The sequence below is a fragment of the Pseudophryne corroboree genome, chromosome 4 (assembly GCF_028390025.1).
Source record: "Pseudophryne corroboree isolate aPseCor3 chromosome 4, aPseCor3.hap2, whole genome shotgun sequence".
Lineage (NCBI taxonomy): Eukaryota > Metazoa > Chordata > Amphibia > Anura > Myobatrachidae > Pseudophryne > Pseudophryne corroboree.
Window position 1 is genome coordinate 717,449,778 of NC_086447.1, and position 23,873 is coordinate 717,473,650.

General features: G+C 50.1%; 1 protein-coding gene across 2 annotated transcripts in view; it reads left to right on the forward strand.

Annotated features, from left to right (window-relative positions):
• Nucleotides 1-3,165, forward strand: part of MORN2 (MORN repeat containing 2) — a 149,004-nt gene extending 145,839 nt beyond the window's left edge. For both annotated transcript variants that reach the window (XM_063918015.1, XM_063918014.1), the window contains one exon: nt 2,981-3,165. In XM_063918015.1, coding sequence (XP_063774085.1) covers nt 2,981-3,083 — 103 coding nt within the window. In that variant the 3' untranslated portion in view covers nt 3,084-3,165. The remainder of the gene's footprint in view (nt 1-2,980) is intronic.
• The last annotated feature ends 20,708 nt before the right edge of the window (nt 3,166-23,873 follow it).

Genomic DNA, 23,873 nt, shown 5'->3' on the forward strand with positions numbered 1-23,873 from the left:
GTGTCGGTATCAGTGTCTGCCAACTGGGCCAGCGTACGTTTCTGTGACCCTGAGGGGACCTGACTTTGCAATAACATATCTTCTACAGATTTCTTCCATGCCTGGGTCTGAGACTCAGACTTATCTAGCCTCTTACTAATAAGAGCCACATTAGCATTCAAGGCGTTCAACACATTTATACAATCCGGCGTCGGCGGTGCCTACAGGGTCACCCCCGCAGCTGTTTGTGTCCCTAATACAGCCTCCTCCTGGGAAGAGCCTTCAGCCTCAGACATGTTGACACACGTGCACCAAACACCCACAGACACACCGGGCATATAGTGGACAGACCCACAGTAAAGCCTGTTAGAGAGACACACAGGGGATTTGCCAGCTCACACCCCAGCGCCCAATTAGCGGTTCTGAAGCGCCCAATAAATGCCTCAGACCTGTAGCGCTTTTAATATAAAGTATATTGCACCAAATTAGTCAGTGCCCCCCCCCCCCCCCCGTTTTGCACCCTGATACTTGTCAGTGTGAAGGAAGGACCAGCGTCTCTGCAGCCTGATGGAGCGAAAATGGCGCCGAGTGAGCTGTGAGGACGAAGCTCCGCCCCCTTAATGGCGTGCTTCCGTCCCGCTTCTTCTATGATTATACTGGCGGGGGTTTAGGAAAGTGCCTCGTCACTAACGGCACTCATTTGCCAGTGTCCACTGAGGATTAATTAGCTGCCCAGGGCGCCCCCCCCCCCGTGCCCTGCACCCTGTAGTGCTGTGTGTATGTGGGAGCTTGGCGCGCAGCGTCCGCGCGCTATGCGGTACATCAGAGAATGCCCTCACTGAAGTCTTCTTTTCTTCAGCTACTCACCTGTCTTCTGACTTCTGGCTCTGTAAGGGGGCATCTAGGCGTACCCAGCGATCAGCACCCTCAGGAGCTAATGGTGTCCTGTAGCCAGAAGCAGAGCCCTTGAACTCACTGGAAGTGGGTCATACTCCTCTCCCCTAAGTCCCATGAAGCAGGGAGACTGTTGCCAGCAGCCTCCCTGAACATAAAAAAACCTAACAAAAAGTATTTTTCAGAGAAACTCAGTAGAGCTCCCTGTAGTGCGTCCAGTCTCACTGGGCACAATTCTAAAACTGGAGTCTGGAGGAGAGGCATAGAGGGAGGAGCCAGTTCACACCCTTACAAAGTCTCAAAGTGCCCATGTCTCCTGCGGATCCCGTCTATACCCCATGGTTCTATGATGACCCCAGCATCCTCTAGGACGTATGAGAAAATATGATACACCTGAACCAATGACTGAGGACATAGGGATCCTATTTGCGAATGCCGGGCTTCACGTAACTTGAGCTCTGGCAGCCAGTCAGTGTCTGCTTCCGTAGGAGCAGCCCACTGTATGGCTGTATGTGGCCAGACTGTCAAAAGTCAATGGTGGGAACCATTACATTGACTTCAATGGTGAGAACCGATACATTGTAGTCAATGATATGTTGTGAACCGCAAGGTTGACCTCTAATAACATTGTGGAGGAAAACGGCACATTGACTTCAATGGTGGGATCCAATACATTGTAGTCAATGATGAGAACCACTCTAATAACCTTGCGGTGCCCATCATTGACTACAGTGTATTGGAAACTCGCACCTTCTTATGAAACTCGGAGCTGTTTATGCTCTGGATGGAGGAGGGGGGGGGGGGGGGGACATTTTTTTTTTAAACTATTTCTTAAGTTTTGAACAGAGAAGCTTGCACAGATCTCACTGATCTGTGTATGCTTCTACGAAACCGGCACCAAGGTGCAAGTTTACATACAAAAAAACTTGCATGGACTCGCATAATGTAATAACCTCGAACATGCACATTCACAGGCTATTACATTATGCGAGTTGCTGGACAAACTTGTACCTTGAGAAGGTGCGAGGTTGTCTTATACAAAAGCTGGCACCCTATTACATCTGGCCTCAAATATTTATTCATACAGTTAACATGAGGTACTCCTGCAAACAATTTATTGCCAGGGGCAGTATGGGAAAATACAGGGGTCATTTTTAAATATTCTTTAGTATATCTGAGGTATGATGCTCCAATTTGCATAAACCCGTATCCGGAGATCCTATCTCCTACACATCCCAGATGTGATATGCCAAACCAGTTTTCTGTTTTGCCCAAAGAATTCCATTGTCACATGTATCCTAACTCTCTTTAACTTTACGGTTTATGGCCCTCATTCCGAGTTGATCGCTCGCAAGGCGATTTTAGCAGAGTTACACACGCTAAGCCGCCGCCTACTGGGAGTGAATCTTAGCTTCTTAAAATTGCGACCGATGTATTCGCAATATTGCGATTACAAACTACTTAGCAGTTTCAGAGTAGCTTCAGACTTACTCGGCATCTGCGATCAGTTCAGTGCTTGTCGTTCCTGGTTTGACGTCATAAACACACCCAGCGTTCGCCCAGACACTCCTCCGTTTCTCCGGCCACTCCTGCGTTTTTTCCGGAAACGGTAGCGTTTTTAACCACACGCCCCTGAAACGCCGTGTTTCCGCCCAGTAACACCCATTTCCTGTCAATCACATTACGATCGCCGGAGCGAAGAAAAAGCCGTGAGTAAAAATACTATCTTCATTGTTAAATTACTTGGCGCAGTCGCAGTGCGAATATTGCGCATGCGTACTAAGCGGAATTTCACTGCGATGCGATGAAATATACCGAGCGAACGACTCGGAATGAGGGCCTATATACTAAATGTAATAGTTTGATCTTTACACATATTGCTATCATAAGAGAGCTTGCTAAAATAAAACTAATTATTCAGCTAATTAAAGTTCATCTCAAGTAACATTTCAATTTCATTGTACGTTAATCTGTCACATGTAATCCAGTTTAAGAGCACAATCAGCTGCAGCATAAATAGACATCTAGGGCAGTAAATTAGAGCATTTCATGCATGAAATACGTGTCAGAGAGAATCAAGCCTCACCCAGACTCTTTACCTTCACAGGATGATGGGAGAAGGTGAATATGTGGATGCCAGCGGGTTGCATTGGAAAGGAATATTCCATGACAAAGCAGCACCAGGACTGAAATTAATGTTGAAAGTGTAAATTATATCATATCTACAGAGAGCACAAGCCCCTTACAGCACTCCTTGGGTCATTTCTTCAATAAAGGCTTTGCAGAGTGGGACTTCCAGCTTCATTAATGCAGTGTGACTGAACGTTGCTATCTGTTGATAAATGCATGAGGTATGTGGTGATATCACATTGCAGACTGCCGAGACCAATCATGATTACACTTATCTGTCAGCCTATAGTGTATCAGTAACCACAAGCCTCTAAAATCCATATAATAAAAAAATAAATCATAGGAACTCAATGAAAGAGGCATTTATTCAGAATGTTGCCTGAGTTATACTTCTTATGGCCGGATTCAGAGATGGACGCAAATGCTGGAGCAGCTGCGATCCCGTATGTAGCGGCTGTGCGAAAATACGCAATGTTGCAGCCACTGGGATTTACATGGATACCCAAGGAGGCGTCTGAGATCCTCCATTTGTGTACGCACATTGGGGGATCATCAACCCACTGTGCATCAACCATGCGCAGTTGCATAAAGCATTCCAATGTGTACAGCATCGACATTACGTCCGTCTCTGTATGTCACATCAGTTCAAATATATCCTTTCATCACTGGGACCTACCGTTGTAATCTTTTTAAAGATGGCATGTACTGTATGGAAAACGAAAGCTATGTATTCGGGTGGTATTCATGTGACCGCCGGTCAGATGACCGACAGTCACATGACCTCCTCCACCAGCCCGACGGGTCACTGTCCCGATGGTCGGCATGCCGACCAACAGGGTCTATTTCCACTCGTGGGTGTCCACGACACCCATAGAGTGGGAATAGAACCCGAGGCGACCGCAGGTCGCCACCGAGCCCGCAGCGTGGCGAGCGCAGCGAGCCCGCAAGGGGCTTGCTGCACTCGCCCCTCCCTGCCGGGATCCCGGCGTCGGTAAGCTGACCGGCGGTCAGGAGACCGCCGGTCAGCCGTACTACACCCATGTATTCATGGGCTGTAGGAAAGCAGCTTTGTGCTTTGTTCAACTTTTGGTGTATGTGCTGTGCCTCCAAACAACAATTCCAGTGAGTACAGACTGCAACCACCAAGCATATCCTGGATGCAGTCAAATAGGACGATGTAGCACAGGCAGCTATATAATAGCTCAGCTGTATCACAACATCTGATTTAGGGCCCAATTCAGCCCTGATCACTGCTGTGCATTTTCGCACAGTGGGTGATTATGGAACTACTGCACATACGTATGCACCGCAATGCACAGGTGCATCGCCAAACAGCGACAGGATGGTGCAAAAATTTTAATTGCACGGCCGTTCACAAGCTGATTGACAGGAAGAGGACATTTGTGGGTGGTATCTGGATGTTTTCTGGGAGTGTCAGGAAAAACGCAGGCGTTCCCAAGCGTTTTCAGGGCGGGTGTGTGACGTCAGCTCCGGCCCTGACCGGCCTGATTTCTTTGCACCAGAGGAGTAAGTATTGAGCTACGCACAGACTGCACATGCTGCATGGAATGGGAAAAACATTTGAGTGTGAGGCAAACGGTTTTGCAGCTGTACGCTGACTGAGGGGAATTTTTCGCACAGCGTACACATGCAAACGCACACTTACACGGGGCGAATTTTCACTCTTCCTGGGCGGCAACTATCTGATCGCAGGACAGTGTGATTTGCAGCACAGCGATCAGGTCAGAATCAGGCCCTTAGTCTGTACGCACCACACATCCGGAACTTCTTTGTTTGGGACATACTTTATCAGAAATATGGCAGCGGTTAGTGGGTATAACACATGATTTTATGTATAACGCTTTTATTACGGTGCAATTCTACTGTAATCCTATAATAATAATAATAATAATAATAATAATAATGTATATTTACGTAGTGCTATTCTCAAAAGTACTCAAAGAACTTTACATTTGGTGATAATAAACCATATTACAAAGGAGGCACTACAATAGTTACCATGGATGAATACAACATATAAAATACAAAGTACAAGGTGCAGAATTATCAGTTTCACAGATTGTTTATACCCACCCACAAATGTACATGGCGATGCTGCCGTCTTGTGCACACTACAAAGGTTACAATGTGCAAGATAAGCAATACCCGGATATGCAAAACACATTGGTGGACTACAAGTACATAGTAATAATACCCACAGAATCATAAATTCCATAGATTGTTCATCCTACCCACAAGGGTACCAGACGGCGCAGTTACCTCGGGTACACCACATAAATTACAATGGGTGGGATTATTACATGGAGAGATCATCCATAGTGGAGAAGTACAAAAAAGCAGCATACAAAATACAGAATACAAAAAGCAATATATTAAATCCATAAAATCCACAGAATCACGAGTATCATAGGTTTTTACAGAAATGTAATGCATAGTGAGGGAAGGGTAACAAATCACAGATACATGGAAGGTGCGCTGAGATGAGAGCGGGTACTGACTACCAAGGTCCAGGCCTGTTGGAGACTGCTGTGGGGGACAGATGCCCCCTTTGTAGCTTGTGCTGTCTCTTACCCGGGCAGCATAGTATATTCCAGGAATTTTAAGCAGACTTGGCCATGCCTCAGATTTGGTCACACCCTCTAGCATCTCTCAATGGCCCGGGGGACCCTGTGTACACAGCCACGTTCACCAACACGCCAGAGATACTCCCATCACACACCCATAATACGGAGCATCTTTGTATGTGCACTAAGCAACTAGCCAATCATTGCCCAGGAACGCCCATCACTGTTCCAAGACATTTCTGGTACCGCGTGTCTCGATCGCAACAGCGTCTTTGTGTGTACACTGCAATGCATGTGCCGTAGGAGTATTTAGTAACAAAAAATCGCTGTCATGTAGCAATTAGCATTTTGTGCACCTCTGAATCAGACTCTGAGTTTCATAAACTTCCGGACGTGTGTACAAGACCTTTGTCTTTAGGCCGCATTTGACTAGGAACTAAGCACCTAATTATATTCAATCCACAACTTTCTGGGATAGCCGTAGTTTGAAGTGGGCAGAGATGGCCAGATCATCAGAATGGCGTCAGCAACACTGATTATTTTACCAACTTGTTATTATAGGAGGACAGAGCTTCATGTGTCAGGGATGTGGGGAGGAGAATGGAGATACTCAGACCTCTGATGAAACGTTGTGGAGATGGAGACCCAGTAGAATCAACAAACATGCAAGGAAATTATGATGTGTAACTGTGTACACTTCACCTCCAAACTGCATTTTACTATCCGTTGATTTAGCGGGTGAAAACTCGAACCACTGATGACGTGCAGCAGTTTATAAATCCCAAATTCGACGCCAGCTTGTTGCAAAAATGCTGATTTAAGCAAAGTTTTCAATTTGCGAACTCCCAGAACACCCAAACCCCAGCAGCACCAAAGACAGACTTCCTCTACTGACACCCAAACCCCAGCAGCACCAAAGACAGACTTCCTCTACTGACACCCAAACCCCAGCAGCACCAAAGACAGACTTCCTCTACTGACACCCAAACCCCAGCAGCACCAAAGACAGACTTCCTCTACTGACACCCAAACCCCAGCAGCACCAAAGACAGACTTCCTCTACTGACACCCAAACCCCAGCAGCACCAAAGACAGACTTCCTCTACTGACACCCAAACCCCAGCAGCACCAAAGACAGACTTCCTCTACTGACACCCAAACCCCAGCAGCACCAAAGACAGACTTCCTCTACTGACACCCAAACCCCAGCAGCACCAAAGACAGACTTCCTCTACTGACACCCAAACCCCAGCAGCACCAAAGACAGACTTCCTCTACTGACACCCAAACCCCAGCAGCACCAAAGACAGACTTCCTCTACTGACACCCAAACCCCAGCAGCACCAAAGACAGACTTCCTCTACTGACACCCAAACCCCAGCAGCACCAAAGACAGACTTCCTCTACTGACACCCAAACCCCAGCAGCACCAAAGACAGACTTCCTGTCCTGGCTCCCAAACCCCACAGCACCCAAAAACAGACACCCCGCCCTGGGCCCTACCAACACCAGTGACATGCGGTCTGGGTAGGCAGAGCCTCCCCTGTCATACTCCAGTTTACTCCAGGGTTTTGACTATAAAAATGATATTGATAATACAAAGAGGATATCTATAACTAAATATCATCTTTGTATTATGCTCCACATTTTTAGTACAATCTGTTTTATTAGTTTAGAGAAGAACAGTTGAGGCCGTCAAGGCTGCAAACTATTCTCACTATTTTTATATTGAAAACTTTGTGGCGCTTCGCTGGAAATAGAGGGACTGTCACGGAGAGACCAGATGTGAGGCAGCTATGAGCTCAGCCTCCCCTCTAATATTAAGACACTGACTGGAGCTAGGGGTGAGGCTGCACTGTGGCCAATAATACTGCAAACCAAAGCTCAAGGGGAGGCAGCTATCACATCTGGTTTCCTGCTCACTGGTACCTGGCACATGACGTCACCATGTCCAGCGTCCTCCAAGCCACACCCAACGCATTTCCTCACTAGAGGCAAAGTACCTGGTGATGAAACACATTGAGTGTGGCTTGGAGGATGCTGGATTGGTGAAAGACAACTGGAGGTAAGCGTCATGCACTTCAGCCTGTTTTCCTGTCTTTGTTATATGCAGAAGTGTTGCAAGTTGTGACTTGTGTGCTGATAGGACTCTGGTGAAAGACCAGGGTAAGTACCCTTTCAGCTCTCTGCTTAATATGGCTCTCGGGAGTGCATAAAGCAGAACAAGTTGCAAGGGAGAAGGTCGATTATCTCCCGCAGTTTCACCACTGGTTTTGAGAATGTTACTCATCTTTTGGCTCAACAGAAAATGAAACGGACTAATACCATAGTTATTAATACTGCTTTATATTGCATCTACATGCCTCACATCTCTCTAAAATCCTAGAACACTGGCTAGGAAATGTCTTAATAGCTATACAAGCTATAAAGGGTGGTAGAGGTCACATAGTAACATTCTCAGAAATAAGCTCTAAAAAAAAAATGTTTATTATCAGTGGCAAACGCATATTTTTTACAGGATGGTATCTATAGGGGATCCGGTCTGAAGATCGACAGTGTCTAGGTCGACAATGTTTAGGTCGACCACTATAGGTCGACAGTCACTAGGTCGACATGGATGGAAGGTCGACAGGGTTTCTAGGTCGACATGTGCTAGGTCGACATGAGTTTTTCACATTTTTTTTCTTTTTTTGAATTTTTTCATACTTAACGATCCACGTGGACTACGATTGGATGCCCGAAGCATGGCGAGCGAACATGGTGCACTAATTTGGGATCCCGGTCACTCTACGAAGAAAACGACACCAAAAAAAAAAAAAAATCCTCATGTCGACCTTTAGACCTGTCGACCTAGCACATGTCGACCTAGAAACCCTGTCGACCTTCCATCCATGTCGACCTAGTGACTGTCGACCTATAGTGGTCGACCTAAACATTGTCGACCTAGACACTGTCGATTTGATGAACCACACCCATCTATAGATAGATATAGATAGCTACACACACACAAGTATATGTGACGAGTACATTAGACACACATACATATAAACATATACTGTACGCATACACACATATTAACATATACTATATACACAAACACATACTGTACACACGCACACACGTATATGTTACCTACAGCAACTGTGTGGAGTGGGCACAAACTTACTAAGCCCTGTCCCCTCGGGAGGGTGCAGGGCCTACATGATGCATGTGTAATGGAATCACGTCATATTGGCTCTGCCCCTTCACCCGTGAATCGCGTCAATTTGCAGTGAAAGGGTGTGGCTTATTAATATCGTGCCCGCTCTCTGTCAAGGGAGGGGGGGGGGGGGATTCTATGTACTCAGAAACCCTCTCTGCGTGTGCTACTGATTATTTCTCTAACGTCCTAGTGGATGCTGGGAACTCCGTAAGGACCATGGGGAATAGCGGGCTCCGCAGGAGACTGGGCACTCTAAAGAAAGATTTAGTACTATCTGGTGTGCACTGGCTCCTCCCTCTATGCCCCTCCTCCAGACCCCAGTTAGAATCTGTGCCCGGACAGAGCTGGGTGCTTTTAGTGAGCTCTCCTGAGCTTGCTAATAAGAAAGTATTTTAGTTAGGTTTTTTATTTTCAGAGAGCTTCTGCTGGCAACAGACTCTCTGCTACGTGGGACTGAGGGGAGAGAAGCAAACCTACTAACTGCGGCTAGGTTGCGCTTCTTAGGCTACTGGACACCATTAGCACCAGAGGGATCGAACACAGGACCTGACCTTGTCGTCCGTTCCCGGAGCCGCGCCGCCGTCCCCCTCGCAGAGCCAGAAGACAGAAGCCGGCAGAAGCGGAGAAGACATCGAAATCGGCGGCAGAAGACTCCTGTCTTCACATGAGGTAGCGCACAGCACTGCAGCTGTGCGCCATTGCGCCCACACTAACCCACACACTCCGGTCACTGTAGGGTGCAGGGTGCAGGGGGGGGGCGCCCTGGGCAGCAATTGATACCTCCTGGCAAAAGCTGCATATAGACAGTGGGACACTGTTATATGTATGAGCCCCCGCCATTTATTTTACAAAAAAATCGCGGGACAGAAGCCCGCCGCTGAGGGGGCGGGGCCTTCTTCCTCAGCACTCACCAGCGCCATTTTCTTTCCACAGCTCCGCTGAGAGGAAGCTCCCCAGGCTCTCCCCTGCAGAATCACGGTAGAAGGGTAAAAAAGAGAGGGGGGGGCACATAAATTTAGGCGCATTAATAATATTACAGCAGCTACTGGGTAAACACTAAGTTACTGTGTAATCCCTGGGTTATATAGTGCTGGGGTGTGTGCTGGCATACTCTCTCTCTGTCTCTCCAAAAGGCCTTGTGGGGGTCCTGTCCTCATTTAGAGCTTCCCCTGTGTGTGGTGTGTCGGTACGCGTGTGTCGACATGTTTGACGAAGAGGGCTATGTGGAGGCAGAGCAAGAGCAGTTGACTGATGTGTCGCCGCCGACGGTGCCGACACCTGATTGGATGGATATGTGGAAGGTGTTAAATGATAATGTAAACTCCTTACATAAAAGGTTGGATAAAGCTGATACCTCGGGCAAGTCAGGGTCTCAACCCATGCCTGATCCTACAGCGCATAGGCCCTCAGGGTCTCAAAAGCGCCCACTATCCAAAATGGTTGACACAGATGTCGACACGGATTCTGACTCCAGTGTCGACGACGATGATGCAAAATTGCAACCAAAAATGACAAAAGCTATACGTTACATGATTATAGCGATGAAGGATGTTTTACACATATCAGAGGTAAACCCTGTCCCTGACAAGAGGGTTTATATGTATGGGGAGAAAAAGCAAGAGGTGACTTTTCCCCCTTCACATGAGTTAAATGAGTTATGTGAAAGAGCGTGGGATTCCCCAGATAAGAAAGTCCTGATTTCCAAAAGGTTACTTATGGCGTACCCTTTCCCGCCAGAGGACAGGGTGCGCTGGGAATCCTCCCCTACGGTAGATAAAGCTCTCACACGCTTATCTAAGAAGGTGGCCCTGCCGTCGCAGGATACGGCCACCCTAAAGGATCCTGCTGATAGAAAGCAGGAAAGTATCCTGAAATCTGTTTATACACATTCAGGGACTCTACTGAGGCCGGCAATTGCGTCGGTGTGGATGTGTAGTACTGTAGCAGCGTGGACAGATAATCTGTCTGAGGAAATGGATACCTTGGACAGGGATACCATTATGCTGACCCTGGGGCATATCAAAGACACTGTCCTATATATGAGGGATGCCCAGAGGGACATTTGCCTACTGGGCTCTAGAATTAATGCAATGTCAATTTCTGCCAGGAGGGTCCTGTGGACTCGGCAGTGGACAGGTGATGCAGACTCCAAAAAACACATGGAGGTGTTACCTTACAAGGGTGAGGAATTGTTTGGGGACGGTCTCTCGGACCTGGTTTCCACAGCTACGGCTGGGAAGTCAAACTTTTTGCCATATATTCCCTCACAACCTAAGTAAGCACAGTATTACCAAATGCAGTCCTTTCGCGCACAAAGAAGCAAGAAGGTCAGAGGTGCCTCCTTTCTTGCTAGAGGCAGGGGTAGAGGAAAAAAGCTGCACCTTACAGCTAGTTCCCAGGAACAGAAGTCCTCCCCGGCTTCCACTAAATCCACCGCATGACGCTGGGGCTCCACGGGTGGAGCCAGGAGCGGTGGGGGCGCGTCTCCGACATTTCAGCCACCAGTGGGTTCGCTCACAGGTGGATCCCTGGGCTATACAGATTGTGTCTCAGGGATACAAGCTGGAATTCGAGGTGATGCCCCCTCAACGTTACCTAAAATCGGCCCTGCCAGCTTCCCCCATAGAAAGGGAAGTAGTGGTAGCGGCAATTCACAAGCTATTTCTCCAGCAGGTGGTGGTAAAGGTTCCCCTTCTTCAACAGGGAAAGGGATACTATTCCACAATGTTTGTGGTACCGAAACCGGACGGTTCGGTCAGACCTATATTAAATTTAAAGTCCCTGAACATTTATCTGAAAAGATTCAAGTTCAAAATGGAATCGCTCAGAGCGGTCATTGCAAGCCTGGAAGAGGGGGATTTTATGGTGTCTCTGGACATCAAGGATGCTTACTTGCATGTCCCCATTTATCCGCCTCATCAGGAGTACCTCAGATTTGTGGTACAGGACTGTCATTACCAATTCCAGACGTTGCCGTTTGGGCTCTCCACGGCACCGAGAATATTTACCAAGGTAATGGCAGAAATGATGGTGATCCTGAGAAAGCAAGGAGTCACAGTTATCCCATACTTGGACGATCTCCTCATAAAGGCGAGGTCGAGGGAGCAGTTGCAGATCAGCGTAGCGCACTCTCAGGAAGTGTTGCAACAGCATGGCTGGATTCTGAATATCCCAAAGTCGCAGCTGATTCCTACGAAGCGTCTGCCCTTTCTGGGCATGATTCTGGACACAGACCAGAAGAAGGTGTTTCTCCCGACGGAGAAGGCTCAAGAGCTTGTGACTCTAGTCAGAGACCTCTTAAAACCGAAACAGGTGTCGGTGCATCACTGCACGCGAGTCCTGGGAAAGATGGTGGCATCGTACGAAGCCATTCCCTTCGGCAGGTTCCATGCGAGGATCTTTCAATGGGATCTGTTGGACAAATGGTCCGGATCGCATCTTCAGATGCATCGGCTGATCACCCTGTCCCCCAGGGCCAGGGTGTCTCTTCTGTGGTGGCTACAGAGTGCTCACCTTCTCGAGGGCCGCAGGTTCGGCATACAGGACTGGGTCCTGGTGACCACGGATGCGAGCCTCCGAGGGTGGGGGGCAGTCACTCAGGGAAGAAACTTCCAAGGGTTGTGGTCAAGTCAGGAGGCTTGTCTGCACATCAATATCCTGGAACTAAGGGCCATATTCAACGCCCTAAGTCAAGCGGAGCCCCTGCTTCGCAACCAACCGGTGCTGATTCAGTCAGACAACATCACCGCGGTGGCTCATGTAGAAGCAGAGTCGCGATGGTGGAAGCCACCAGGATTCTTCGGTGGGCGGAGAATCATGTACAAGCACTGTCAGCAGTGTTCATTCCGGGGGTGGACAACTGGGAAGCAGACTTCCTCAGCAGGCACGACCTTCACCCGGGAGAGTGGGGACTTCATCACGAAGTCTTCATTCAGATTACAAATCGATGGGAACTGCCACAGGTAGACATGATGGCGTCCCGTCTCAACAAAAAGCTACAACGGTATTGCGCCAGGTCAAAAGACCCTCAGGCGATAGCTGTGGACGCCCTGGTAACACCGTGGGTGTTCCAGTCGGTCTATGTGTTTCCTCCTCTTCCTCTCATACCCAAGGTGCTGAGAATCGTAAGAAGAAAAGGAGTGAGAACAATACTCATTGTTCCGGATTGGCCACGAAGGCCTTGGTACCCGGAACTGCAAGAAATGCTCACAGAGGACCCATGGCCTCTGCCTCTCAGACAGGACCTGTTGCAACAGGGGCCCTGCCTGTTCCAAGACTTACCGCGGCTGCGTTTGACGGCATGGCGGTTGAACGCTGGATCCTAGCGGAAAAAGGCATTCCGGAGGAAGTTATTCCTACGCTGATAAAGGCTCGGAAGGACGTAACAGCAAAGCATTATCACCGCATATGGCGAAAATATGTTGCTTGGTGTAAGGCCAGGAAGGCCCCTACAGAGGAATTCCAACTGGGCAGATTTCTGCACTTTCTACAGTCTGGAATGACTATGGGCTTGAAGTTGGGATCCTTAAAGGTCCAGATTTCGGCCCTATCCATTTTCTTTCAAAAGGAACTGGCGTCTCTCCCTGAAGTTCAGACGTTTGTTAAGGGAGTGCTGCATATTCAGCCCCCTTTTGTGCCACCAGTGGCACCTTGGGATCTCAACGTGGTGTTGCGTTTCCTAAAATCCCACTGGTTTGAACCACTTAAGTCCGTGGAGCTAAAGTATCTCACGTGGAAGGTGGTCATGCTATTGGCCTTAGCTTCGGCTAGGCGTGTGTCAGAATTGGCGGCTTTGTCATGCAAAAGCCCTTATCTGGTTTTTCATATGGACAGGGCAGAATTGCGGACTCGTCCCCAATTTCTGCCAAAGGTGGTGTCATCTATTCATTTGAACCAACCTATTGTAGTGCCTGCGGCTACTCGTGACTTGGAGGAGTCCAGGTTACTAGATGTAGTCAGGGCTTTGAAGATTTATGTAGCCAGAACGGCTGGAGTCAGGAAAACTGACTCGCTGTTTATCCTATATGCCCCCAACAAGTTGGGGGCTCCTGCTTCAAAGCAAACCGTTGCCCGCTGGATCTGTAACACGATTCAGCAGGCTCATTCTGCGGCTGGATTGCCGCATCCAAAATCAGTGAAAGCCCATTCCACAAGGAAGGTGGGCTCTTCTTGGGCGGCTGCCCGAGGGGTCTCGGCTTTACAGCTTTGCCGAGCTGCTACTTGGTCGGGTTCAAACACATTTGCAAAATTCTACAAGTTTGATACCCTGGCTGAGGAGGACCTTGAGTTTGCCCATTCGGTGCTGCAGAGTCATCCGCACTCTCCCGCCCGTTTGGGAGCTTTGGTATAATCCCTATGGTCCTTACGGAGTTCCCAGCATCCACTAGGACGTTAGAGAAAATAAGATGTTACTCACTGGTAAATCTATTTCTCATAGTCCGTAGTGGATGCTGGGCGCCCGTCCCTAGTGCGGACTTTCTGCAATACGTGTACATAGTTATTGCTTAATAATGGGTTATGTTATGTTATGTTGGCATCCATTGTTGATGCCCTGTTGTTGTTCATACTGTTGACTGGATAAGTGTATCACAAGTTATACGGTGTGATTGGTGTGGCTGGTATGAGTCTTACCCGGGATTCCAAAATCCTTTCCTTATAATGTCTGCTCTTCCGGGCACAGTTTCCTTAACTGAGGTCTGGAGGAGGGGCATAGAGGGAGGAGCCAGTGCACACCAGATAGTACTAAATCTTTCTTTAGAGTGCCCAGTCTCCTGCGGAGCCCGCTATTCCCCATGGTCCTTACGGAGTTCCCAGCATCCACTACGGACTATGAGAAATAGATTTACCGGTGAGTAAAATCTTATTATTTATACTTTCTGTCATTACAGCTCTGTTAATAAGTGTGCTTTTTTTTAAACACTTGCATGTGAAGTCGTTTTCAATGATTCTGCTTGACCTGTCTCACCCTCTGTATTCTCGACATCAGCTGTTGGTTTCTCGCTGTCTGCTTGGATAGCCAAAGGCCTATTATGATGTAAAGCGAGATTATGTAGTAGACCAATATGTTTGCAATATGTACAGTAGCTTACAAGACATTACATAGCCCTGAGAGCATAGAGAATGCTACCCTTTACTTCATATCACTGTTCTTCCTGGCTGGGGAAGCAGATACAGTATATGCATGCAACAGTATATTCATGTGACCCTTTACTTCATGTCACTGTTCTTCCTGGCTGGGGAAGCAGATACAGTATATGCATGCAACAGTATATGCATGTGACCCTTTACTTCATGTCACTGTTTTTCCTGGCTGGGGAAGCAGATAGAGTATATGCATGCAACAGTATATGCATGTGACCCTTTACTTCATGTCACTGTTCTTCCTGGCTGGGGAAGCAGATACAGTATATGCATGCAACAGTATATTCATGTGACCCTTTACTTCATGTCACTGTTCTTCCTGGCTGGGGAAGCAGATACAGTATATGCATGCAACAGTATATGCATGTGACCCTTTACTTCATGTCACTGTTCTTCCTGGCTGGGGAAGCAGATACAGTATATGCATGCAACAGTATATTCATGTGACCCTTTGGAGAGAGTATTGACTGTATAGGAGAGGAAAGAGTTAAACATCTGGGGAGGGGTGGACCTAGCTGTTAGGAAAGTACAGCCTTCTTTAGGGGGAGGGTTTGATATATATAGGGAAGGTGAGGCCATCTTAGTTCTCTTGGTGGATTTGCTTTAGGTGAGTGCTGCAGTGCAGGCATTTTGTTTTTCACATACTGTGCATATATTACACAGATTAACCCCCCACCTCATTGGTAGTACTCCTCCTCTCCACCTTTAATATATCTGCTGATATGGCTGCCCCCCCACAAGCACGGGCGCGGGCATCGTAAGACGGGCCCGGTCGAGGGCGGCGTAGGGGAACAGGGGACCTGGCAGGCCGCCCTAGGATCGACGGGCGGCGGCCGTCCCCTCCGGGCGCAGCAGAGTCAGCGGTCGTGTCGGGCGCCCGCAGGCGCGCCGCGGGGGGCGCTCGGCGGGTCCGGGATCGGGTCCTAGCCCTCCTCCCTTGCCGCGGCCGAGTGCTAGTGCCGGGCGGGGGGAGAGGGCGTTTGGGGGAGCTGGAGGTCGCCGCGCGGGGCCTGTGCAGGTGCCTCGCGCGGCGGCTGGGGAGGAGACGCTGGCCGGGAGCTCGATGACGGGAAGAGGTGGGACGCGCGCACGGGGTGCACGCGCCCACGTTCGCTCCGGGCGGCGCCGGCCGGGCACGAGTGCGCGCAGCGGCGCCGCCAGTTCACCGGTCTCCCCTTTTGAATCCCCGGATGCCGGAGTCCGGCAGGGGGAGGGGACACAACAGGGGGGTGCAGCGTTTGCCTCTGGTAGGCAACGCTGGGCTGAGAGGGTTGGCGCCAGGAGATGGGGCCACGGCACCAAATACAAGGGGGGACCGCACGCAGCATGCGCGTACGCACACCGGGGGTCGTGCGACACACGGGGGAGCACGCGCAGGTGCACCGCAGTTCGCCTTGACTCCCCATACCACTCCTACGGAGACGGGACGCAGCGGGTCCCGCGGGTGGAGGGGGGACAGGGAATGGGTCAGCGGCCGCAGGGCTGCGGCACGGGCCGCTGCACACGACAGCGGGTCCTCACCAGGATCGGGGGAATTTTCTGATCCGCTGGGAGGGGAGGAGGCATGCTCAGAAGGGGAGAGCGAATGGTCCGGCCGGGGGGCCCCCGCTTTCCCGTCGGATCAAGGGGGGCCGGGTCACGTCGGCCGGTCGGCGGGCGCGGGATCGCGCCCAGGCTCGGACCGGTGGTCCTTCGGGGGCCGTTGACAGGGGTCGCAACACGCGGGATCCTCCCGGGGATCTAGCGTCGGCTCTGGCCACGGTGGTGGAGGCTTTGGGGCCGTTAGCTGCAGTAGCTTCCCCTAGGGCGATGTCTGATTTCGGCCAGTCTGCCGGAGTCAGGGGGTCTGGCAGACAGAGGGCCTCAGCGGCGCAGCGGGTGGCACGAGCCTGCCGAGAGCTGGGGGCGGCTGCTGCGGAGCTGGAGCTAGGTACGGACCGGGAGCGGCAATGGCGCGCGCTCACAGCGCCTACCACACGGGGGGCCCGGCGTGCGCCGCAAGCGTGGGCCGGGTCCTCTTCTGCTTTGTCTTTCACAGAGGGCCGCGAAGAAGGGGATTTGGCAGACTTCGTGGAGGACGACGATTGGGCTGAGGAGGATGAGGATTCCAGGTCGGGGCGGTCGATGGCATCCGGTGAGTTGGTACAGTCTATATCAGTTTCCCGCTCGAGTTCGCATAGCTCTTCGTCTTCCTCCTCTTCTTCTTCTCTGTCGTCGCAAGCGTCCGACGTAGACAGTACTTCTAGGGCAAAGAAGAAGGCGGAAAAATTTGCCAAGCGGGCAGCAAAACAGCAGAAGAGGCGTAAGCGGCGCAAGCGAGTTAGTGAGGAAGAGCGTAGGGCTAAGAAGCGGCGCGATCTGCCTGGGGTAGTGCGCTGCGAGTACACCGCGGTTATGCTGGGGCTGCGAGACAGCTGCCGCAAGAAGATACGTAGGGGTGACTTCGTGGACTTATTCGTTCTGACTAAGGCCATGAAGAAGGATTACAAAGCGGCGGCCGCTAAGAAGGGCATGGGGACAGAGGTTTTCCGGTCTTTTGATAATTGGCTGGCAGGTTTCTGGGTCTTTGCGGCATGCTATTTGGAGGATAGGCCGGAGGAACACATGAATGTTATCCGGTATCTGCATCTCGTACACGACATGCAGCGCACGTCCTCGGGCTCGGAATGGCGCCGATATGATCAGGAGTTTCGGGAGAAACAGGACAGGTTACGGGTCATGGATTTCGGTTTTAAGGACGTGGAGGTCTGGCTCAAAGTAACCCGTGCCTCACAGCAGGAGGAAGAGACCCAGAAACAGGGAGCAGGTGGGCGTCGAGCAGGGTCATCAGCCCAGGGGGCAGGCGCGGACGGAGGATTTGCCAGGACAGGCGGATTGGCCGTTCGCGTGGGCGGGCGTTCTGCCACACAAGGGAAGTGTTTCGCGTTTAACAGCGGAACATGTTCCTTTGGCAAGCAGTGTCGGTTTCGTCACTCCTGCCAGAAGTGTGGAGGAGCCCACCCAGCCTCCTCTTGTTTCAAAGGTGGTCGACAGGGAAATCGGGGAAAGCAAGCGTACCCTAAGCAGGCCGCGAGCGGGACCGCTCGGCAGAGCCCCAACGCCAGTTAAGCTGGAAGCGATGGTCAAGTGGTTGGATTTGTATCCGAATAAAAGGGATGCAAAATTTTTGTTCGACGGTTTTAAGTTTGGTTTTCGCTTGCCTGTTGCGAGCGAAGTGTCCGTGCGCACGCAGAGGAACCTCCAGTCTGCCCGAGCCTTGCCGACTGTGCTGCGGGAGAAAGTGGATAAGGAGGTCGGGTTGGGCAGGATGGAGGGGCCGTTTTAGGTCGCCCCCGGTGGATGACTTGGTCATCTCCCCGGTCGGAGTGGTACCAAAGAAGACTCCAGGCGCTTTTCGGCTTATCCAACATCTTTCTTACCCACCGGGGGCGTCGGTCAACGACGCAATACCACCGGCTCATTGCTCGGTGGTGTATCAGTCATTTGACGAGGCGCTAGAGATGGTCCGCAGCTACGGGAGCGGGGCCCTCATGGCTAGGATTGATGTTGAGTCAGCCTTTAGGTTACTGCCATTGCATCCGGACTCATTCCGTTTTATGGGTTTCCGGATTGGAGCGGAGTATTTCATCGACAAATGTTTGCCGATGGGATGTTCCGTTTCATGCTCATTTTTCGAGCGCTTTAGCACGTTTCTTCATTGGTGCGTGGAGTCTGCGTCAGGCGGTCACGGGGTTGCACATTACCTCGAGGATTTCCTATGTGCGGGTCCGGCTAATGACACAAGGTGCGGCGACTTGCTGTTTAGCACCCGGGCTCTTTTCTACCACTTCGGCGTTCCTGTAGCTAGGGACAAAACGGAGGGTCCGGACTCCTGCCTATCATTTTTGGGGATTGAAATTGACACCGTGGCGGGAGAGTGTCGCCTGCCCCGGGACAAAGTGTCGAAGCTCCGCGAAACCATTTGCCGGTTCAACGTCTCGCGTAAAGTCACGCTGCGACAGGCGCAGTCCTTGCTGGGCATGCTGAACTTTGCTTGTCGGGTAATACCGATGGGCAGGGTTTTCTGCCGGAAGCTCGAAAGGGCAACGGCGGGGTGCGCCAGGCCTCATCATTTCGTTCGATTGTCCTCCGAATTAGAAAGGGATTTGGCTGTCTGGGCTTCGTTCCTGGAGGATTTCAACGGGGTGAGCATATGGCAAGCGCCAGCCGTAGACAGCGAACGGTTGCAGCTGTTTACCGATGCCGCAGGTGCCTTGGGATTCGGTTGTTTTTTGGAGGGATCGTGGTGTGCGGCATCTTGGCCGGCAAGCTGGCATAGCGAGGGTCTTACAAGAGATCTGGTGCTGCTAGAGCTTTTTCCCATCATGGTAGCGTTAGAAGTCTGGGGCGATCGGTTGGCTAACCGCAGCATATTGTTTAGATGCGATAATCTGGGCGTGGTACATGCGATTAATAACCAGAGGGCGAAATCGCTAGTGGTTCTGCGGGTGCTCGGGCGATTGCTTTTGACGTGCTTGCGTAGGAACCTATGGTTCCGGGCACAACACGTGCCCGGTTTGGAGAACGGAATCGCAGACGCGTTGTCGCGTGGACAGTGGGAGAGATTTTGGGTTTTGGCACCCAAGGCCGAGGAGCAAGGTTTTCACGGTCCCGGTTATCTTTGGCAGGTGATCGGGCCGGACTGGAGGGTCTAGCGTTGCGGTCAGTCGCGCCAGCCACGCTCAAGGCTTACGGACAAGCTTGGAGCGAGTGGGAGGAGTTTGTCCAGGGTCGTCAGCATCAAGGTAAGAGCAAGCATCGGCTGATGCTTTCTTTTATTTGGCAGCTTTACGTTTCCGGTAGGTCACGAGCGGTGGTATCACGGTACTTGGCTGGCGTCTCATTTTTCTGCAAGCTGCGAGGCGTCCCTGATATAACAAAAAACGAGGTTCTGCGGAAGGCAATGAAAGGGTGGGCGCGAGTTGCGCCGACGCCACCAGATAGGAGGCGGCCCATCGATGCGGCCTTGTTGCCGGCCGTCATCGCGGCGGTAGGGCGAGTCGCGTCGTCCAGGTTTGAGACGCTTTTGTTCAGTTTGGCGTTCTCAATGGCTTACCACGGGGCCTTTAGGGTTTCGGAGTTGGTAGCGCCTTCCAAGAGAGCAGATTCGCGCATGCTGGTCGGAGACGTGGTAGTGGGTGGGAGGTCCTTGCTGTGCAGATTGCGGCGCTCCAAGACGGATCAAGTGGGGAGAGGGCACTGGGTCACTATAGTTCCAGCGCTAGAAGAAAGCGTTTGCCCAGTGGGTCTGGCAATGCAATATGTGGTGGTGCGACCCGTTAAGGAGGGGTCATGGCTATTGCATTATGACGGGCTGCCAGTCACGAAATACCAGTTCCGTTGGATGCTGGGGCGTTGTTTGGCGGGCTTGGGCCTCTCACCCGCTGCTTTCGGTACCCATTCCTTTCGGATAGGCGCGGCGACGTCGGCTGCTGCGGCGGGTTTTTCCAGAACTGAAATCCAGGCGGTGGGGCGATGGAAGTCGTCAAGTTACAGACGATATATTCGCCCTGTCACATGAGAGGTCGGTTTGCGCTTGGTGCTTTGTTTATTTGCAATGTATTATGCTGTTACAGTTCTGTGATTTTATGGTGTTGTGAGTTTGTTAGTGTTTTCCCCCTTTTTATCCTACTCAGGGATTAGCTACTCGCCGTTGCTGACATGAGTCGGCAGCGGGGGTCTTGAGTTATTTTGCGATTTTTTTGCCTGACTTGACGGACTGAATTCTAATCTACAATTCGGCTAATCTGGTCTAATCAGAGTCCCTCAGCAGGTCTTTACGCTTTCACCTCCAGCTGAGTTATTACATGTGTTTCCCATTTTATACCCCCCTCCCCCCCCCCTCCCCCTGTTTTATTTCGTTTGTTTTTATTTGATCTTTCCCCTTTGTGTCTTTAATTGTGCTTTTCAATGGCAACGAAACATGGTGCAGTCGGCTAGGCCGTGACTGCTGCAATATCGAGATCTAAAGTTTTTCTTTTTGGCAGATCCTTCAGTGTAAACAATTAATAAGCCTCTTAGTAATCAATTCTACCCCTCTTTTCCCCTTCAGGATGGTTTGACGACAATTTGACCATTTGGGTGGTTGGCCACTCTTACATTTACTGGGCGGCCAGGTTTGTGGCCTCGGAAGGGTCTCAGGCATTGCTAGGAGCACAGGGTGTCAGATGGCTTGGCTGGCGAGGAATGATGTGGGGTGAGCTGAGGAGTAGGTTAGTGAGTCAGGCCAGCAAGCATGGAATCCCTAGGGTCTTGGTTGTCCATCTAGGTGGCAACGACCTGGGGAAGAGGACATCCTTGGATCTGCGGTGGGCCATGATACATGATCTGGCAAGTGTGACCGCGGCATGGACCAATTGTGTGTTGGTTTTTTCAATGATGGTGCCAAGATTGTGTTGGAGGGGTGTGGCGGATGGGCGCCAGATTGACGAGGCCCGGAAAAAGGTGAACGGAGCGGTGGCAAAGTGGGTGCTGTCCCACGGGGGGAGGGTGGTTCGCCACCCGAGGATTCGGTTCAGAGACAGCCACCTTTTCCGGCGTGATGGAGTACATCTATCCAATGAGGGGATGATGTTTTTTCTGGAGGATCTAGGTTTCGCTTTGCAGGAGTTAGGGTAGGTTTATGGTGGCGGTGCGAAAGACTGTGAGGATGAGTCTTTCGCTGTTGGCGGAAAAGAACGGCAGTTTTGTATTGTAGGGAAAACTGTAGTGTTTTACAGTTTGTTGTGGTTTAGGTGCACTCACCTCCATCGACTTATGGCCGCTTGACCACCCGTCCGGGAAGGCAGCGGCAGGGCACCCAGGAGCGGTGGGTAGTCACTGTGGGGGTTGAGTTGTCACCTATTACCGGTTTATGATAAGTTTTAGTAAATTTATAGGGTTAGTTATTTAAGGTTAATCTAGGTTAATTGAGCTGTTCTTTTGGGCCGCCACCATATGCCGGCTAGAGCGGCATATTAAATTAATTTCTTTATTACAGGTTTCCTAATGGATAGGGACAAATAAATAGTTAGCAATTTTCTGCCAAAATTCAAGTCTCCGTGTCGTTATTTCTGGTTCTAGGTTATGAATGCTTTACTTTCGAAGAAAGGGGTCCACCAAATATCACTAAGATGTTTAGGAGAGAGTATTGACTGTATAGGAGAGGAAAGAGTTAAACATCTGGGGAGGGGTGGACCTAGCTGTTAGGAAAGTACAGCCTTCTTTAGGGGGAGGGTTTGATATATATAGGGAAGGTGAGGCCATCTTAGTTCTCTTGGTGGATTTGCTTTCCCACCCTCCCGCCCTGGTAGTAGGAAATTCTGGCACGTGGTGCTTTGGCGTTAAGTTGTTGGCTGGTTATCGTTGGCTATTTATTGGCGGAAAAGAACGGCAGTTTTGTATTGTAGGGAAAACTGTAGTGTTTTACAGTTTGTTGTGGTTTAGGTGCACTCACCTCCATCGACTTATGGCCGCTTGACCACCCGTCCGGGAAGGCAGCGGCAGGGCACCCAGGAGCGGTGGGTAGTCACTGTGGGGGTTGAGTTGTCACCTATTACCGGTTTATGATAAGTTTTAGTAAATTTATAGGGTTAGTTATTTAAGGTTAATCTAGGTTAATTGAGCCGTTCTTTTGGGCCGCCACCATATGCCGGCTAGAGCGGCATATTAAATTAATTTCTTTATTACAGGTTTCCTAATGGATAGGGACAAATAAATAGCTAGCAATTTTCTGCCAAAATGCAAGTCTCCGTGTCGTTATTTCTGGTTCTAGGTTATGAATGCTTTACTTTCGAAGAAAGGGGTCCACCAAATATCACTAAGATGTTTAACTTCATGTCACTGTTCTTCCTGGCTGGGGAAGCAGATACAGTATATGCATGTGACCCTTTACTTCATGTCACTGTTCTTCCTGGCTGGGGAAGCAGATACAGTATATGCATGCAACAGTATATTCATGTGACCCTTTACTTCATGTCACTGTTATTCCTGGCTGGGGAAGCAGAAGCAGATACAGTATATGCATGCAACAGTATATTCATGTGACCCTTTACTTCATGTCACTGTTCTTCCTGGCTGGGGAAGCAGATACAGTATATGCATGCAACAGTATATTCATGTGACCCTTTACTTCATGTCACTGTTCTTCCTGGCTGGGGAAGCAGATACAGTATATGCATGCAACAGTATATTCATGTGACCCTTTACTTCATGTCACTGTTCTTCCTGGCTGGGGAAGCAGATACAGTATATGCATGCAACAGTATATGCATGTGACCCTTTACTTCATGTCACTGTTATTCCTGGCTGGGGAAGCAGATACAGTATATGCATGCAACAGGCTTTTTAATGCACTAAGCACCTGTGAACAGTGTCTTAAAATTATGTTTCTGTAATGCTTACCACTTGTTGTGAGCATACATTTTATGTATTCTTTCTTAACATTTATTTATATAGTGCTAGCTTATTCAGTCACACTTCACAGTCAGATCAGGACAGTAATAAATATAGACTGGGTAATAACAGACAATAAAAAGTTAAAGGGCCCTGCTCACCAGCTTACAATCTATAGGGAAATAGGTGGTTGCAGGGACAAACGCAGGATTTTTTGAGGGGGGTTTCCAGATATGTTTTATATATATATTTCTCTGACGTCCTAGTGGATGCTGGGAACTCCGTAAGGACCATGGGGAATAGCGGGCTCCGAAGGAGGCTGGGCACTCTAGAAAGATTTATGACTACCTGGTGTGCACTGGCTCCTCCCACCATGACCCCCCTCCAAGCCTCAGTTAGATTTTGTGCCCGGCCGAGGTTGGATGCACACTAGGGGCTCTCCTGAGCCCTTAGAAAGAAAGTATAGATTTAGGTTTTTTATTTTCAGTGAGACCTGCTGGCAACAGGCTCACTGCAGCGAGGGACTAAGG